The sequence below is a fragment of the Thermothelomyces heterothallicus genome (assembly GCF_042370625.1).
Source record: "Thermothelomyces heterothallicus CBS 202.75 unplaced genomic scaffold P884_scaffold_30, whole genome shotgun sequence".
NCBI lineage: Eukaryota > Fungi > Ascomycota > Sordariomycetes > Sordariales > Chaetomiaceae > Thermothelomyces > Thermothelomyces heterothallicus.
In genome coordinates, this window is record NW_027192591.1 from 211,637 (window position 1) to 227,220 (window position 15,584).

A 15,584-nucleotide genomic window follows, 5' to 3' on the forward strand; every position below is an offset into this window, starting at 1 on the left:
CCCCCCCCCAAAAAAAAATAAATAAATAAACCCGCCTTTTTGCATCGTGCGGGAGCTGACTGGGAGATGTTGTTACCGTCTTGTAGTCACGTCCACAGCGTCTTGGGCGCCTTCGGCCTCAACGCCTCGATCCTGGACGTGTGCAACCTCGGGTGGAAGCTCGGCCTGGCCTCCAAGGGGCTGGCGGACCACAAGACGCTCCTGCCGACGTACACGAGCGAGCGGCGGAAGCACGCGTCCAGGATCATCCGGGTGTCGGGCGAGTACCTCCGGTTCATCAGCGGCTCCACGCTGGGCGTCCCGGACCTGGACGAACCGGAGAAGCTCGAGGCGGCGCAGATCGACGGACAGGGACCCGTCAGCGGCGGCAGCAACGGCGTGCACTCGGGCCACAACGTGAACAAGGGCGACCGGGCCAAGGACTACGAGTTCGTCCGCCGCTTCTTCAAGACCAACGGCCAGTTCCTGCTGGGCGTCGACTGCCCCTACGACGAGTCGGTAGTCGCGCCGCGCCGCCCCGTCGACGACGGCAGCAGCGGCCGGGCGGCCATCGAGGTGCGCAACGGCGTGCGGGCGCCGAACCCGCGCGTGTGCTTCGGGAGGGAGAAGACGGGCTACCTGTACGACGCGCTCTCGGGCGCGGGCCGCTTCCACCTCGTCGTCTTCGCCTCGTCGCTGCAGGGCGCCGAGGTCCGCCGCCGGGTGGGCCAGTTCGCCCGGTCGCTGGTCGACCCCAAGGGCTTCCACCGGCGCTTCGGCGGCGAGACCCTCTTCCAGGTCGTCCTCGTCGTCAAGCTGATGCCGTGGGAGTTTGAGCAGTTCGAGGCCTCCGAGGCCGGCCGCGAGCTGCTGGCCCCCCTGCGGCGCTTCGCCTCGACCGTCGTCGTCTTTGACGACCGCGCCCCCGACGAGGACGCGCACACGACCTACGGTGTCAACCACCGCGACGGCGCCGTGGCCGTCATCCGGCCGGATCTGTGGGTCGGCGCGTCCGCCTATCCCGAGGAGACGGACAAGATTGCGGGCTACTTTGAGGGCTTCTTGACTGCCTGACGGTACGTTGTTTAAATAGTACTTATTACTTGTGTCGGGGGAAGCGGACATGCGATGACGTCGAGAAGCCCCTGGAGGCATCTTTCTAGACAAAGATTTGGCATGTTAGTTAGCCCTCTCGGAAATATACGGCCTTTGCAGATAGCGTTCTTGATCGTTCTCGTGCCATATTAAATATTTGGTCAACGAGCCCTTGTGCCGCATATGTTGTGTAAGAAGTACCCGGCTCCTACTTGAACAATCAACGCTAATTAATATTAATTAATACTTACTTACAAGCTTTGATAGATAATAGGACTGTGTATAAGCATACGGTGTATAAGCCGTAACACCAAAGCCTTGAACATGTAGAAAAGAAAAGGGGAAAAAAAAAAAGGGGCATGCTCGGTATTCATTTCACACTGCCAAACTATATTCTGGTACTCGCAAAAAAAAAAAAAAAAAAAGACGGCTAAGCAATTTACAGGTCACTCAAGAACCATTCTGTACCTTGGGTGCCAGAAACCCTTGCTTCGTCCAGTCGCGCACGTACTTTGCGATCAGATCGGCACCCAGGCCACCAGATCTGCGCAAGGTTTCCGAGATGCGCCTTGACTCGGTAGTGTCCAAGATGATGTCGCCCAGGGCCAGCGTCCGGAAATGGTTCTCGAAGAAATCAACCAGCGAATCGATGGTGCCCGTCTCGCGGGCGCGCCGCAGCCACTCGTCATACGGCAGCAGGCGGTTCGGTCCGCGGAGACCGAGCTCGTACGCGATGATGTCCATGACGTCGCGAGCCGGCTGCCTCACGGGGTTTTCGAGGTGCAAGACCGGCGTGTTCAGCCTCTCGCCGTGGAACAAGATGTCCACGAGAGCACGCGCCGCGCGGTCCATGGGAATCCAGGAGATGGTCTGAAGAGCGAAATTGTCAGCGGCGGCCTTCCACCCGATTCCCACCCCTTCTCCCCCCCTCCCCCCCCCCCCCCCCCCCCCCCCCCCCCCCCCCCCAACCCAGCTCCTAAAAAAAAAAGAAAAAAAGAAAGAAAAAGAAAAAGGGAGTTAAGTCGTGAGGGAATCTCTACCTACACCACGCAGCGAGGGCAGAGCCCCAATCTTCTGGCCGGCCTTGACCAGCGCGGGAACATGCTCGCCCGTCTTCCAGATGCCTCCGGTATGCTCGGGGCCGCTCAGCTGCCCGATACGGACGGCGACGGGTTCGATTTCGTCCCCTAACGCGTCGGCCGTCGAGGCTATGACGTGCTCGCACACCCACTTGGCCTCGGCGTAGCCGATGGGCGCGGCGGCGGCCGGGTCGTCCATGACGCGCTCCGGCACCCTCGGCCCGTCCCGGTGGTTCCGCACGGCGGCGATGGACGAGGCGAAGACGAGCCGGACAGGCTGCTGCCGCCGCCGCCGCCGCCGCGGCGCTCGGGCCGGGTCCGCCGCGTGCGCGCTCGCGCTCGCGTTCCGCCCGAGCTCGATCAGGGCCGTCAGCATGCGCAGGTGCGGCTCGAAGCTGTCGAGCGTGCGGTGGAAGTCCATGGGCCACGCCAGGTGCACGATGTGGGTGACGACGCCGGCGAGCCGCGACCGCGTGGCCGGGTCCGACTGCAACCGCGAGTCCTCGAGCGTCTCGATCTTGTCCCACTCGCTCTCGCTCAGGGAAATGCCGGCGCCCGACAGCGCCGCCCGGAGCCTCGACGCGGCCCCGGCGGCGGAAGACCTGCACACGCAAATGAGCTTGTCGACGTCGGCCCTCTTGACCAGCCGGGACAGTACCTGCACTCCCAGGCCGCCCGTGGGACCCGTCAACAGGACGCGGGCACGGGGGGGCCCGGTCTCGGTAACGCTGGCTGCGAATGCAGACGCCAGGGACCTCATCCGCGCCTCCCGTCCTTCTTCCTCTTCTTCTTCTTCTTCTCCTTCGTCCCTGGAGGACAGACCGTCTTGCGGCGGCAGCAGCTCTCGCACGGCCTTGGTGAGCTTGGCGATGGACGGATGCCGGTAGATGAACTCGGCAGAGGCTACCGACTGGCCCCCCTGGTCGGGCCTCACGCTCGCGACGGCCGAGTTGACCAGGCGGGCCAGCCGCAGGGCCTGCAGGGAGTCCATGCCCTGCTCGAAGAGGTCCCGGTGGACGTCGACGCCGTCTCCCTGCGTAAACACCTGGGCGACCATCTTGCGGAGGCCCGACTCGACGTCGCCGAGGAGACTGCCGCCGCCAGCCTCGCTCTCGATCGCCGCGTAGGCGGCCCGCATCTCCTCGGCGAACACCTCGTGCACCAGCCGGCGGCTGATGGACCCCTTGTCCGTCCGCGGGATCGCCTTGTGCGCCGGCTTGACGATGACGGCCGCCTTGGATGTGACGCGCGCGTGGCGGTCCAGCGTCGGGTTGATGTGCGCGATGGCTTCCCAGACCGCGTTCACCAGAGCGTCCTCCTCCTCTTTCTCCTTCTGCTGCTGCTGCTGCTGCTGCTGCTGCTGCTCCTGATGCCGCCGCTGTTGCTCCTCCTCTCTCGGCTCCACCAGGACGACCACCTCGAAGTGGCCCCGGCCCAGGCACACGGCCGTCTTGACCGCCGGGTGGGCGTTGAGCGCCGACTCGAGCGGCTGCGGCAGCACCTTCTCGCCCGTCTTGAGCACGATGACGTCGTCGACGCGCCCGAGGATGCGGACCTCGAGGCGGCCGGGCGGCGCGTCCGGGTTGCGCTCCAGGTCGTCCTGGATCTCGAACGGCCGCCCGTCCCAGCCGATGGGCCAACCCACCAGCCGCCAACGGTTGCCGGAGGAGGAGGAGGAGGACGACGACGACGACGACGATAGAGATGGCGACGACGACGACGAAGGGTCTGCCGGGCGGAGCTCCAGGTTGAGGTCGGTCCGGAGACGGAGGAAGCGCCAGTTGTAGTCCGGGCCGGGGCGGAAGATGGACGCGATGGCGCCGATCTCGGTGACGCCGTAGTGGTTGAGGATCCGGATGCCGGCCTCGGCGAGACGGGTGCCGTGCTCGGGGGCGATGGCGCCGCCGCCGACGGCCAGGAACTCGAGCGCGCGCAGGCGGCCGAGCGCGACGCCGTCTCTGTCGCCGTCTCTGTCGCCCTCGCCACCTGCGGCGGTGGCGACGGCCAGGAGCTCGCCGACGATGCTGGGGACGGTCATCAGGGAGCGGCAGTCAAACTCTTCCATCAGCGCGAGGGTCGAGCGGCCCGCGGGGATAATAGAGGACGGCGGGAAGCAACAGGTCATGCCGATCGAGAGGGACAGGCAGGGCGCCAGCAGCCCGAACCCGTGGTACAGCGGGAGCGTCGAGAGGTTCGTCCAGTCGATCTGGTCCCCCTCCGGGAACTCGTGGCAGGCGGCATACACCAGAGGATATCGCGAGCTTAGCTCGATGGGCTTGGGGAACCCCGTCGTACCGGACGAGTGGAGTATCAAGGAAGACTTCCCGGACTTCCATGGGCGGGTTTCCCTGCCTGTCTTGATGCTGCCGTTGCTGCTGCCGTTGGTGTTGCCGTCGGTGCTGCTGCCGTCTCGTGAATCTTCAAGAAACGCCAGGTATGGCTCTGCCACTTGGAGCCGGACGTGATCGGCAACGGAACCGGCGAGGATGGGCCTGGTGCGGGTCGAAACCAGCACCGTATCGCATCCGGTCCTGTCGAGCAGGTGTTGCACGCTCGGCGATGCCAGCCGAGCCGAGAGCAGGAGGACCTGTTATTAGGAAACGTGTAAGTCCAGCCGGAGGCTCATGGGTAATCACACACAAAGCCGACATGATGGGAAGAGGAAAAGTACAAAAGAGAAAAAGAAAAGGAACGAGAGAAGGAAGGAAATAAAGAAAAGAGAAGGCGGAGGAAGAAGAAACATGAGAGGACCAAAAAAAAGGCATAACGGAAAGAAAAGGAAAGAAGAAAACAAGAGGACAAGTGTCTCGCGTACCGGCACGTCGAGGGAGAGCATGGCGGCCAGGTGGATGAACAGGCCCACGTCACTCTCGAGGTACAGCGCCAGGGTCTTGGGCTTCCCCTGGTCGTCCAGCTGCCGAAGATTACTCAGCCGAGCCGCGCAAGTGGCCACGGCCGAGTCCAGCTCCCGGAACCGGATGGTGCGGCTTTCAAAGGCCGGCCTTCCGAGATCCTCGGCAGGGCCCCGGTCCGGTGCAACGCTGGCTTGTAAGCAAAACACGTGGTCGGGGTTATGCTCCGCATTGAACTCGATAAGATCGAGCAGCGACGTGGTTTGCTCCCCTGCTTCTCCCAGCTTCCCGTCTCTCGGGAGTGCACTGAACTTGGGGCGCACAAATGGGGGCTTCGTCTGGGCGGGCATCTTCTCTCGGGTAGAAGGACTTCTTTCTTCGTTTGCCGCGGGGAATCACGGCGAAAGAGGGTGAGACTCTGGTGAGCTTGTTTATTGCGAATACTAGGGACACCGACATACACAGAGAGAGAGTGTGTATGTGTGCGTGAGAGAGAGAGTGGGTGAGAGTGAGAGGTTTCTGAGTCAGAAACTTGTGGTTGCGTGGCCTTCTTGGGTTGCGTTATTGTTGTTGTTTGTTGCACTTGTGTATAGCATCGTGGCCTCCCGGGCAGAACACCTAGGCAGACCAGGCGAGATAGATAGTCGTCCCCACCACTTGCGCAGGGCAACGAGATGCTGGCGCGCGCGTCGGCCTGGGTCCAATGAGCGGCGTCAAGATGCCCCTTTATGGGGACCCGAGTTACGCTTGATAGGCGAGGACGGGGGCTCGACCGCGGCAGCGGCCGGACCGGCGTAAAAGGGACCACTGAAACGGGGGCCGGGTCCAGGGCAGGCACCAAGCGGTTCGAGGTCTCGGTGGAGAAGAAAGCATATGCCTCACTGACGAAGCAAACTCAATGTAACAAACAAACAACTACTGCTTCGCATTACTATTACACTCATGTTGTGTGAAAGAGACCACAACGTTCCCTCCAATGCTTCCTCACGAGTTACGTTGATCTCTTCTCCCATCTCCCCCCCCCCCTTTTTTTGCCGCGAGAGCTGGAAAAGGAGGAGAAAAAGAAAATACCAAAACCAAACGTCAACGAGACTGTGCGTGTATGAGAGCAAAGAAAGAGAGAGAGAGAGAGAGAGAGAGAGAGAGAGAGAGAGAGAGACTCGGGCGATCAGCATGTCGGCCAGTTATACGCGAGATATCCTTGTCTTTTCCGGACAGGGCTCAAGGCAACACCTTGTCGAGTCGGGAGCTCCCGACAGCCTGATCGCGCTGCTCGGAGAGAAGCAGAAGGTCGCCTATTCTACGTTTCTACGCAGAGCCCAAGATGCGCTACTCCGGGAGTCCCGCATCAGGGCCGACTCGGACTCCCTTGGCCACGGGAACCAGGTCGAAGAGGAGGTGTTTGAGAAGAGCGAGCATCTCCTGGTGCCCCCATCGATGCTCCAGTCCCACCCAGTCTTCGAGACCATCTCCCTATACACGCGCCAGATCCTCGAGTTGATGCTGTACCAATCACAACAACAACAACAACAGCAACAACAACGGGGAAGGCATGTTGTCCACGAGACCACCGGCATCTGTACCGGCGCTCTGGCTGCCATCCTGGCCGCCGCCTTCTCCTCATACGACTCGGATGATTTCGTCCAGGCGGCGGTCGAGGGCGTTCGCCTGGCATTTTGGATAGGGGTACGGGCAGCTTCCCTCTCCGATGAGCGGGAGCGGCTAGAGGAATCATCAGGGTCGAGTTCCTGCGTCCTGGGCGTATTCGGGGTGACGGAGAAGAGAATGGGAGAACTGTTGAAGGGCTACTACGCAGAGGAAAGCGAGGTGAGTGTGGTTTGGTTTGTCTTCTTCCAACCATTGATGTGGAAGCCCTGACGGTCTTTGGCTGAACGCACATCCCGCCTTGTGAGCAGGACCGGCATGGTAACGTCCGAATCTCGGCCGTGTTCAGCGACGTGGCGCTGTCCCTCAGCGGCTACGCCGCCGACTTGCAGCGCGTCAAGACGTACCTCGAAGGCCGCTCGATCGAGTGCCGCTGGGCGCACATTCACGCTCTCTACCACGGGGGCTCCAAGTCCAAGCGAGCGGTGGACGCAACCCTCAGCGACGCCGCCAGGAGGAACATCGCGTTCCCCGGCCGGAAGGCCCTCCATGCCTCCGTCATCTCGGCGGCGGACGGCGAGCACATGGGCTCCGACTCCTCCGCCGCAGATCCGACCGGCCCGGAGGAGACCACCAACATCCTGCTCGAGGAGGCCCTTCGCAACATCTTCATCGACACGGTGGACTGGAGGGGGACGAGCGCCGGCCTCAGGGCCTCCATCCTGGACCGCCTCCGGGGAGACTCGTCGGCCGCGTACCGCATCATCGGCGTCGGACCGGGCTCGCGCTCCTTGTTGGACCCATTCCGGGGAGACTCCGCACATCCGGGCCTCGGCGTGGTCGACAACCTGGCCGAGTCGCTGGCGCAGCCGGCACAGGACGACATTGCCATAGTCGGATTGTCGGTCAACTTCCCGGGGGCCAAGGGACAGGAGCAGTTCTGGCAGCTCCTGGCGAGCGGCTTGAGTACTGTCGCCGAGGTAAGCAAGGCACCGGGGCACCGGGGCACCGGGGCACCGGGATGGAGCTGGCCGAGAGATAAAAAACTAATTAATAACTAACCCACCTCGCCCCCAGATCCCACCATCGCGATTCGAGGTACGCGCGCAAGACTCGGACGAGGCCCACGGTCGATCCCGGGGAAACGGGCACGCGAACTGCCTAGACAACTCGTTCGACTTCGACCCGGCCTACTTCAACGTCTCGCCCAGGGAGGCCAAGTCGATGGACCCGCAGCAGCGGCTGGTGCTCATGGCGGCCCTGGAAGCGCTCGAGGACGCCGGGTACGCTCCGGACTCGACGCCGACCTTCCAGAGGGAGCGGATCGGCGTGTACATGGGGGTGGCGACGGGCGACTACGTCGACAACCTGAGGGACGACATCGACGTCTACTACAGCCCCGGCACTCTGCGGGCCTTCATCGCCGGCCGCGTGTCGTACGCCTTCAGGTTCGGCGGGCCCTCGATGGTGACCGACACGGCCTGCTCGTCCTCGCTCGTCTCCATCTACCACGCGTGCACGGCGCTGCGGGCGGGCGAGTGCGGCACCGCCCTGGCCGGCGGCGTCAACACCATGTCGAGCCCGGACATGTACGACGGCCTCGCGCGGGCGCACTTCCTGAGCCCGACGGGCCAGTGCAAGCCGTTCGACGCGGCCGCCGACGGCTACTGCCGCGCCGAGGGCTGCGGCGTCGTGGTGCTCAAGCGGCTCGCCGACGCCGCGGCCGAGGGCGACCACATCTACGCCGTCATCCGCGGCGTCGGCGTCAACCAGTGCGGCAAGGCCAAGTCCATCACCCACCCGCACGCCAACACGCAGGCCTCCCTCATGAGGACCGTCCTGGCCTCGGCCCGCGCCAGCCCCCGGAGCATCGGCGTCGTCGAGGCCCACGGCACGGGCACCCAGGCCGGCGACGCCGCCGAGATGGCCAGCATCCGGTCCGTCTTCTGCCCCCGGCCTCCCGACCAGCCGCTGTACGTGTCGTCGGTGAAGGGCAACTTTGGTCACTCGGAGGCCGCCTCGGGCGTCGCCGGCCTGGCCAAGCTGCTCCTCATGATGGACAGGCGGCAGATCCCGCCCCAGGCCTCCTTCGTCAACCCGAACCCGAAGCTGCCGGCCAACCGGCCCGGCGAGGTCACCATCCCGACGCGCATGACCGAGTGGAAGAAGCCGCCTGGCCAGCCGACGACGCCCCGGCGCGCCCTCGTCAACAACTTTGGCGCGTCCGGGTCCAACGCCGCCCTGGTACTCGAGGAGTACGTGCCAGCCCGGGGTCAGCCTCGCTCGGCGGCGGCGGCGGCTGGCCATCATCGCCGGCTCGAGGAGGAGCCGGAGGAGGACGCGCAGACCAAGACCGACAACGGGCGAAGCCACCACCTCCTCAACATCTCGGCCAAGACGGCCAAGGCGCTCGAGGCCGCCCGGCGGGACCTGCTGGCGTTCCTGAGCCGGAACCCGGACGCGGGCCTCGAAGACCTGTGCTACACGGCGAACGCCCGGAGGCAGGAGTACCCGACCCACCGGTGGTCGGCCGTCGTCTCGGACCGGGGCGACCTGGCGGAGCAGCTGGGCGGCCACCACCCGGCCAAGGGAGCGACGACGGCGACGGCGACGGCAGGTGGGGGCTTTGGCTTGCCGGCCAAGACGGTGTTCGTCTTCTCGGGCCAGGGCGGCGTCTACGCGGGCATGGGCGCCGCGCTCCTCGCGACCGTCCCGCTCTTCCGGAGCATCGCGGACCGGTGCGACGAGACGCTCGTCGCCCGCGGCTTCCCGCCCGCGTCGCCCTTCCTGGCCGGCTCCGCCGAGGCCTCCTTCTCCTCCTCCTCCTCCTCCTCCTCCTCCTCCTCCTCCTCCTCCTCCTGCTGGTCGGCCGAGGACCAGATCATCATCTCGCAGTGCGCCTGCTTCGTCTTGGAGTACGCCCTGGCAGAGACCTGGAGGCACTGGGGAGTCAGTCCGGACCTGGTGATTGGACATAGGTAAGTTTAATTTCTTGTGTTTTTCCTTCACCTCATTTTCTTCTTCTTCTTCTTCTTCTTCTTCCCCTCCTCGTATTGCTTGTCTCTACTTCCTCCCCAACCACTCGTCTCCCCCCGTCGGAACAACAGCAGCAGCAGTACGGCTAACCGGCAACAGCATCGGTGAATACGCCGCGTTTGCGTTCGCCGGCATGATCGGCTGGCAAGACGCGCTCCTCCTGCTGGCCAGGCGGGCGCGCCTCCTGGCGACCCGGTGCCCGCCCCAGGTCACCGGCATGGTGGCGTGCAGGCTGTCGCCGGCGGCCGTGGAGCAGCTGCTGGCCGACAAGGCGGACGAGCTGGCGGGCATCACCGTCTCGTGCTTCAACAGCCCGTCCGACTCGGTCCTGGCCGGCCCCGTGGACTCGCTGGCGAAGCTTGCCCAGCACTGCAAGGACAACGGGATCCGGCACAAGCGCCTCGACGTCCCCTACGGTTTCCACTCGCCCGCCTTGGAACCCATCTTGAGCGACCTCGGCCAGGCCGCCCGCGCCGTCCCCTTCCGCCCGCCCTCCCTGCGCGCCGGGTCCAGCTTGCGTGGCAGGCTGTTCAGGGAGTCCGAGACGGTCGACGCCGACTACTTTGTCCAGCATGCTCGCGAGCCCGTCAACTTCTCCGGTGTAGTCGAGGACGCCCTGCCGGAGCTGGCTGGCTCCCATCCCACTTTTATCGAGATTGGCCCTTCTCCTTCGAGTAATTATGCCCTACCCTCCCCGTTTCCCCCCTTTCCCCTTCCTCTTCCCCTTGCGCTTTACCCAAACACCTTCCCCTGTTTGTCTCGATAACAGTTCCGGCTGGGAAACTAACAAAACACAGCCGAGTCCATGTTGAAGCAAATCATCGCATCCCGGTCCTACACCTTCTTGGGGTCGCTGACTCCGACCCGCGCTGCCTGGGACTCTCTGAGCTCGGCTTTGCGAGAGCTCTACCTGCGCAGATACGACATCAAGTGGCGGCGAGTCTACGACGGCTCGCAGGCAAAGTTTGTCAGGGGTTTCCCGGGGCACCCGCTCAACTTGGCGACGTACTACGTCCCCTACAAACCGCCGTCCCGCCAGGACAAGCTTCTTCCGGGGGGGGTTTCGGAGCCGCAGCAGCCCCCGCCGAGGCCCAAGTACGCCTTCCTGACCGACGTCTCGCCGGCGGTCGAGGACGGTAGCGCGACAAGGTACGCGTCGACGGCCATGGCGCCGATCAAGAAGTTCGTCGAGGCCCACCAGGTCGGCGACGTGCCCTTGTGCCCGGCCTCGGTGTACGTCGAGGTGGTGTCGCAGGCGCTGGCCTACCACGCCTCCCTCGGCATCGCGTCCAACGTGTTCATGTTCGAGAACGTCAAGTTCGAACACCCCTTGGTCTGCGGAGACGACGACGCCGCCGGCGGCTCGTCGCGCGGAGTGATCAAGACGGCGCTCAACATGCAGCCCGTCGAGGGCCAGAGCTACGTGTGCTCGTCCGGCTCGGGGGACACGCTCTGCGCGGGAGGCGTCCGCAGTCTCGAGGTCGCCTCGCAGGCCGTCATCGACATCCTGGCCCGGAGGCGCGGGCGGGTGGATCGGCTCAGGAGGTCCGTCGACGGCGCGCCCCGGAGCCTGGCCGAGTCCTTCTCGGAGCGGACCATCTACCACGTCATCTTCCCGCGCGTGGTCCAATACGACAAGCCGCTCATGACGCTGCGCCAGCTGACGACGGTCGCCGCCGGCTCCGAGGGCCACGGGTACTTCACGCTGCCCCCCAACCCCTCCCCGCCGCCGCCGCCGCCGCCTTCGGGCCGAGCGGAGGGCGGGTACGTGACCTCGCCGGCCCTGGTGGACACGCTGCTGCACGCCCCCGGTTTCATGGCCAACACGCTCGTGGACGCCGACACGGCCTGCATCTGCGTGGCGCTGGAGCAGGCCCTGGTGCCCAGCGACAGCCCCTCGCTGCACCGGCAGGAGCTGCAGGTCTACTGCTCGCTGGTCGACATTGAGCACTCCCTGATCGCCGACGCCTACGCGCTCGACGCCGAGGGCAGGATCGTGGGATACGTGGAGGGCATGTGCTTCAAGAAACTGAAGCTCAAGCCCTTCAAGGCCCACCTCTCGCGTCAGGTCGCCCGCCGCCGCCCGGCCGCTGCTGCTCCTGCTCCTGCTGCTGCCGGGCCGAGTGGCAGCGTGGGGGGGAAGGGCAGGCCCGTGGCGGGAGACTACACCACGACGACGGCAACCACGGCGACGACCACAACGGCCACGACCACGACCAACACGACGGCGACGGCGACGGAGATATCGAGCACCGTGTGCTCCATCGTCCGCGGCCTGTGCGGCGTGGACTACCAGCCGACCGAGGCGACCACGCTGGCCGAGCTCGGCCTAGACAGCCTCCTGTCCGTCGAGCTCTCCCACACGCTGGCCAAGACGCTACGGTGCACCGTCTCTCCGGACCAGCTCCAGGAATGCTCCGACCTGGCCCAGGTCGTCCAGTTGGTCGCCAAGAACAGCCCCCAGCAGCACCAGCTCCAGCACCACGAGCAGCAGCAGCCGACCGCGCCCCCCACGACTGCCGCGCACTCGGTCCTCCAGTTCACGCCCGCAACCTCATCCCTCGACAGCAGCACCTCCTCGTCGTTCCAGCCGGACCAGCCGGCGACCCCGAACACCGAGTACAACATCACCCCCACCACCATCACCACCACCACCAACAACAACAACAACATCAACATCAACAGCAATAACAACAAGCCGTCGACGGGCAACGCCGGGTCCGCCGCCGCCACCTCCCTGCCCGAGTTCCGGTCCCTCTTCCTGGCCGTGTGCGGAGTGCTGCCCGAGGACGAGGACGACGAGCGGAGCGTGCCGCTGTCGGCGCTCGGGGTGGACTCGCTGCTGTCGATCGAGCTCTGCCGGGCGCTGCGGGACAAGCTCGGCGTCACCGTCGAGGACCACGACGGCGTCGGCGAGCTGACCTACCGCCAACTGCACGACATGTGCGCCGCGACAAGGCTCTCTTCCGCCGCCCCCTCGCCGCCTCCCGAAGTCGCCGCCGCCGCACCATCACCACCACCACCGCCGCCGCCGGCGCCGGCGCCGGGAATCCGGCAGCTCCAGAAATTCGGCGACGGAAGCGGTAGAAGTGGTGGCGGGAGCGGCGGCGGCGGCGGCGGCCCCCTGTACCTCTTCCACGACGGAAGCGGCACCTGCGGCATGTACGCGCGCGTCGGCCCCCTCGGCCGCGACGTCTACGGCGTGCCGAGTCTGCGCTCCGATGCCCAGACGCTCGAGGCCCTCGCGGCCGACTACATCCGCCAGGCCAACCTCGGCGCACCCCTGGGCGGGCCTCTGATCCTAGCTGGTACGTATGAGCTTCATGTTTTTTTTTTTTTTTTTTGTTGTTGTTGTTTTTTTCTTTCCTTCCTTCCTTTGTGGTTAATGCTGACAAGCAAATCCAACCACGAATAATTACAGGCTGGTCCTTTGGAGGCGTCCTGGCCTTCGAGATCGCGAGGCAGCTAGGGGGAGCCGTCGTAAAGGGCGTCGTGCTGATCGACTCGCCCGCCCCCGTCGACCACCAGCCCCTCCCCGCCGAGGTGATCCATCAGGTCGTGTCCGGCCGGAGGTCGGGGTCGGGGTCGGCGCTGGCCTCGGCGTCGGCGCGGGAGATGCAGGAGGCGGTCGAGGCCAACTTCAAGCGGTTCGCCGCCATGCTGGGGGACTACAGCCGCCGCCGCCACCACCACCACCACCACCGCCAATCGCCATCGGCAGGCCAGTCGTCGTCGTCCCCGCCGCCGTGCGTCATGGTGCGGTGCGTCAAGACCATGGACCGCTATGCCCTGGGCGGCGCCCACTACCCCTGGCTCGGCGACCCGGCCGACGCGGACCGCTCCATCCGCACCTGGGAGCGCCTTCTGGGCCGCCGGCTGCCCGTCTTGGAACTGCACTGCGACCACTTTAGTCCGTTTGAGCCCGAGAACGTGAGCGAGCACGCCCTTGCCCCCTCTTTCTCTCTCTCTCTCTCTCTCTCTCTCCCCTTCTTTATCAGTTGTTACTTCCTTTAGCCTTTTGTCTTTCGAGGCCCCTTTGCGTTTCAAATGCTCTGAAGCTGACGCGCTTTTGGGTGCACAGGTTGGGGAGCTCACGCAGCATTTGAGAACGGCTTGTGAGATGTTGGAGGACTAGACTAGATTGCTTCAGGTCTCGCAGCAAGCACATGGCAACGGCAGCGGTTGTGAGCTAGAAGTACGCCCTTTTTGTTTTGGTTTCTGTTGTTGTTGGTTTCTGTTGTTGTTGTTTCTGTTGTTGTTGTTTCTGTTGTTGTTGGTTTCTGTTGTTGTTGTTTCTGTTGTTGTTGTTGCTGTTGATGTTTTAGAAAGTCTTACAGGTGGATGCGCGGATAGAACTGACGATCTTCGTATCTCTGCTACGTAGTTGGCGATGGTTCTGTAGGAAGAAGGACGGAGGCGTCCAGAGCCAACCTGCAGGAAGATGTAGATGGCTACAACCTCGGTAGGGCTAGAGCCCTGGTGGGCCCAGTCCACCACACCCCCCCACAGATAGCCACATCACTGCCTGATCCTTCTACCTAAAGTAGTAGTCTAGATACAAATTAAGGTGGTTATCTATCAGTCCTATCTGCCTACTACGGCTTAAACCGCCCAGGGGACACGTCTTTCTGTTATCCCTAGTAGCCGTAAGAAGTAGGTATATTTCTCTCTTTCTAGTAGCTTGGTTAGCCTATCTATAGCTATCTTAGTGCTAGCTATATACTTTAGTATAAAATGGCCTTCCTTATACCTCTTGATAATCTACTTATATTAAATATTAATAGCCTATATATATCTAGTGTTTAATAGGTTTATTACGTTAGTATATACATTTTTACTATTAATAAAGATGATTAGTATAGTTAGCTATAGATAGCTATATTCTTATAGGATTTAGCTAACCTACTATAATAAATATATAGTTAGAGTGAGGTTAGTAAACTCTACTTTAATAGTACTAAGTATAATAAATATCTACTTCTTTATTTTCTATAGTACTAGTCTACTAGCTAGAAAGATAATATAGGCACCTATAGAATACCGGTATAGGGGGTTATCTACCTAGGAGGCATCTATAAAGGCAGTTAGTTTTAAGTTATTAATCTTTATATTACTACCGAGTTTAATATTATAAGAATAGGTGCCGGCTAAGTAGTAATATAGATACTAAAGAGTATCTAGATACTCCTATAATAAGCCGTTATTAGCTTTATAAAGATAGGAGATAATATATATAATGTCGATCTAGGTATTATAGGCTAGCCAGTTTAGTTAGCTAGTCTAGGTAGAATACTAATCCTTCTTATCCTCTAGTTTACTCTAGATATATAGTAATTCGAACTTCGAACGCCAGGGAGTCTTAGCTAGATTAATACCTTCTATTCCGTATTTATATAGTAAAGTGGTAATATATATCTCCTATAATAGGAAGATCTTCCTATTTACCCTATCCTATAAGACATCTAGTCCTAGGAATCGTTTAACTTTGCTAAGCTCCTTAAGGTCGTATCTATCCCTTAAATAGTTACAAATTCTATTAACGATAGAGCTATCTTTTATGGCGATAAGGAGGTCATTAACGTATAGGACAAGTAGTATACCTATATCTCTATAGCGAAAGAGATAGAGGTCGGAAGGGATTAATTCGAATCTAAGTTCTTTAAGTACTAGTTTGATTGCTAGGAACCAGTATAGTAGACTTTGACGTAGTCTGTAGAGTGCCTTCTTTAGCCTATAGACTTTGCTAGATAGCTTATCTAATCTAGGGGGTGGTTTGATATAGTATTCTACCCTATCCGGAATTAGTACGTTAAGGAATATAGTTTTAAAGTTAAATTACAAGTACTCTAGATCTTTAACTATAACGATAGTAAAGAAGATCTTGACCGTTACACTATTGACGACTATAGCATATATATCTTAAGATTTCTAAGATCCT

At 61.5% G+C, this 15,584-nt stretch overlaps 3 protein-coding genes across 3 annotated transcripts in view; 2 read left to right on the plus strand and 1 right to left on the minus strand.

Annotated features, from left to right (window-relative positions):
* P884DRAFT_280468 (FAD binding domain-containing protein) overlaps window positions 1–1,053 on the plus strand; it is a gene marked incomplete at both ends in the record, with an annotated part of 2,814 nt that extends 1,761 nt beyond the window's left edge. The window contains one exon of the mRNA XM_069443442.1: window positions 87–1,053. Coding sequence (XP_069294259.1) covers window positions 87–1,053 — 967 coding nt within the window. The remainder of the gene's footprint in view (window positions 1–86) is intronic.
* A 471-nt stretch (window positions 1,054–1,524) lies between these two features.
* Window positions 1,525–5,355, minus strand: P884DRAFT_316565 (uncharacterized protein; the record flags this gene model as incomplete). Its single annotated transcript, XM_069445289.1, has 4 exons — window positions 1,525–1,944; window positions 2,119–4,740; window positions 4,969–5,271; window positions 5,329–5,355. 4 exons carry the CDS (start codon window positions 5,353–5,355, stop codon window positions 1,525–1,527), a joined length of 3,372 nt encoding a protein of 1,123 aa, XP_069294260.1.
* Window positions 5,356–6,178: 823 nt separating this feature from the next.
* P884DRAFT_332324 (polyketide synthase) lies at window positions 6,179–13,947 on the plus strand (the record flags this gene model as incomplete). Its single annotated transcript, XM_069445780.1, has 7 exons — window positions 6,179–6,832; window positions 6,922–7,590; window positions 7,688–9,588; window positions 9,746–10,320; window positions 10,444–12,954; window positions 13,068–13,576; window positions 13,728–13,947. The coding sequence occupies 7 exons, from the start codon at window positions 6,179–6,181 to the stop codon at window positions 13,779–13,781; spliced, it is 6,873 nt and encodes a 2,290-aa protein (XP_069294261.1). The 3' UTR covers window positions 13,782–13,947.
* Between the last annotated feature and the right edge of the window lie 1,637 nt (window positions 13,948–15,584).